At 39.7% G+C, this 3,054-nt stretch overlaps 1 protein-coding gene across 5 annotated transcripts in view; it reads right to left on the bottom strand.

Annotated features, from left to right (window-relative positions):
• Positions 1 to 3,054, bottom strand: part of KLHL5 (kelch like family member 5) — a 205,921-nt gene that overhangs the window by 16,770 nt on the left and 186,097 nt on the right. For all 5 annotated transcript variants that reach the window (XM_019526388.1, XM_019526389.1, XM_019526387.1 and 2 more), the window contains one exon: positions 897 to 1,068. In XM_019526388.1, the coding sequence (XP_019381933.1) occupies positions 897 to 1,068 (172 nt within the window). The remainder of the gene's footprint in view (positions 1 to 896; positions 1,069 to 3,054) is intronic.

Here is a 3,054-nt window from a genome sequence, read left to right as displayed (position 1 = left end):
GGCTATGGACCAGCTGCCATACCAGGAGAAACTGAGAAGGCTAGGACTCTTTAGTTTGGGAAGGAGAAAGCTGAGGGGGGATATGACAGAGGTCTATAATATCATGAAGGGTACAGCTCACTGTCAGACATGCTCTGCATGAACCTTTCCATTAAAATTGAAATGGGCATCTCAAGCTCTCTTGTGCACGCTTAGAAAAAAGAATTACAGAAAGTCTCTCTCTCAGGGGGGTATGAGCACACCTAAACAAAGTAAGCGCACAGAATGTGCATCCTTTAGAAGCACAGTAATTGCACATGCATGGAACATTTTAAGACCATAAGCTAACATTTTAAGGCCTCAAGACTCAAGCTAGATCTCAGTACTAGAACTTATGACTGAGTCAAAACTAAATATTCTTTTGTGTATCACTTGGGCTTTTCTTTTCTAAAAAGCCAATGGGCTTCAATAAATTTTATTAAAACCTAGGAAGCCACACTAACTGGTAGTATGTAAAAAAATACGTAAGCTACAAGGTAAGCAAGAAGACACTGAGATTCTGACTTCCTACCACAGAAACTAAAAAAGGGACTGAATGGTGGTTTAGGACTGTTTTGTCTTTTTTTATATCCTTGCTATAATATGCAAGGGTTTACTGGCCCAACAGATACTGTTGCCTAAAAGATTCTGGACTCAAGCATTTGGCACACAGACCAGCAGCATTCATAAGGACAAGTGCTTAAGATCAATCTTCATCACTGGCTTTGCTCTTTCTTCTCGATCCACCCAACTGTCTTGTAATTGATGCACGACAGTGCTTCTTGGGGAATGGATCTTGTATTTTTTCTGTACCAAGAGGTTCTATTACAGTTATAATTAAAATGAATAATATAACAAAATTATATTAGCAACTGTACCTGTGTCCACTCATTGGTTTGGGGATCATAGGACTCCACTGTATTAAGATAGGTTTGCCCATCATATCCTCCCACAGCATACAACTTGTCACCAAGAAGACACACTCCCACTGCATCTCTGCTAATGCTCATAGAAGCCACAGCAGTCCACATGTCTGTTTTTGGATCATACCTGAAAGAAATTTTTGTAAAGTTTTAATAGTGTTGCCAAAAAAATCATGAGGGAAGTATTAAAAATGATGTTCTCAAGGAACTAAATGATATAATAGTTAAGGAAGCAATCTGTCTTTGAGTGACGGACTTAAAGTACTTTCCTGAAAAACAGCATTTGGTTAATCATCTCAGTGATGTAAAAAATATCAGGTATATTCAGGAGCTTTACAGTATCTGCATGACCATATATTGTGTACAGAGCCCATACTCTGTGCTGTAACTAGGGTGGGGTGACTGGGACAGCCCCCCCAAGCCTCAAGTTGCGGGAGAAGCATGTGGAAAGAAATGACTACCACTGTAGTTGCATGTTCACACCAGCAGCACGGTAGTAACCGGAAGACCCTTCTACCCCTGTGTGTGGCAGCTGCTCTGGGTGTCCAACTACATTGCTACGCCTCTGCCCATACTTCATGGAATCCATATTTGACTGAAATAATTCGAAATTTCATATTTCCATAGATTGATGCAGAGTTAAATGCACTTATTTAATGGGCAGGAAAAGACATGTATTAATTCTGGAAGTGGGAACAAAAACTTAATGCGATCAAAGCGGGCCTTACCTTGTCTTGTATAGAAAGAGAACAAGACTATCAACACTGTAAATGATACATAACTTCATTTAGCAATATGTTTAAATATTTTTTTTATGAATTATTTGGATTATGATGTTATAGGGTTTCTACTGTGCAGCAAATATGAAATGCAAATGCAGCAAAACAATCAAGATACCACAAACAGAGACAAAGCTTTTTTTTCAGGAGTTAGGTTTGTTATTTCATGTGCATAGTAAGCATTCAGGGGTGTTTTACTAGTTCACCTATTCACTACAGAAGTGGTTCTCAACCTTTTCAGACTTAAGGCACCCCTCTATAACTTTTGTGAATTGAGTGGCATCCCATATCAAAATCTAATTAATTATAGGGCTTACACCTCCTTGCAGAGGGTGTTGGCAGTGGGGAAAAGGGAGCAGGCAGGCAGGAAAAGCCTAAGCTTGTCCTTATCTACCTGCTTTCCTCACATCTCTGTGGCACCCTTCACAGGATCTCAGAGAACCCCAGGTTGCCCTGGCATCCTGGTTGGGAATCACTGCATTAGAGCCACGATCCTGAAAACTGTCCCACATATACAATCTCTTGTAGATCACCTTGTAAGACCAGGGCCCCAAAAAATCTCCAGACTCTGCTTATGTTCTCATTTCTGTTGCTTTCTAAACAATAGAAAGTATACGTTTTCTACTTCTTGTTGTTTTATGACCAAACGAGCTGTGTCAGAGTCAATTTCTGTGCCTAGATTGTGGTAGAGTTCTACTTCCTTAATTTACCAGACAATTATTAAAGGTCAAAGTACAGAATTGTAGCAAAACTCCCAGTTTTTCTTTTTTTATTTATTTTAAAATGCATTCCCTCCCCTTCCCCAACCATTTCTGACTTTTTCTCTCCCTTTCTATTCCCTATAGATAAGTATAAGTAAGCTAAGATGTAGGATAAGTTTTAACATTTTATTTTAGGTAGTAAGTTTTATTTTTCTCTCCCCTCTTTGCAAATAAGTTCCCTACTATTTTGATATTGATACCCACTGTTTTATACGTGATAATTATTATGTTTATACTGCTTTTATATTGTGTGATGACGTGACTTAGGCTAACTTACATATATAGGCCTAAAACAGTAAAGTTTCCATTTTGTATGTCAAGCCTCCATCTTGTGTCCTCTGCCCAGGCATCCCCTGTGGTGCAACTGTATGATTCCTGTACCCCTCCCATGTAAATTGGTTCCCGGATGAATGAGAGTGATTGGGAATGATCAAAATACAATGGTAGCTGGCCTCTACTGAATGGCCTGTAATGACCAGGCCATCACCTCGCACTGATTCATCCAGGAACCACGGACCTCACCCAGGAACAGAGGCAAGAACCCAGCATTTGAAAGACAAAAGACCCTGCAGA

The sequence above is a fragment of the Gavialis gangeticus genome, unplaced genomic scaffold, assembly GCF_001723915.1.
Source record: "Gavialis gangeticus isolate Ggan-Ray unplaced genomic scaffold, GavGan_comp1, whole genome shotgun sequence".
NCBI classification, from domain to species: domain Eukaryota; kingdom Metazoa; phylum Chordata; order Crocodylia; family Gavialidae; genus Gavialis; species Gavialis gangeticus.
Note: the sequence above shows the minus strand (reverse complement) of the source record. Positions and strands in the feature narration are given on the sequence as shown.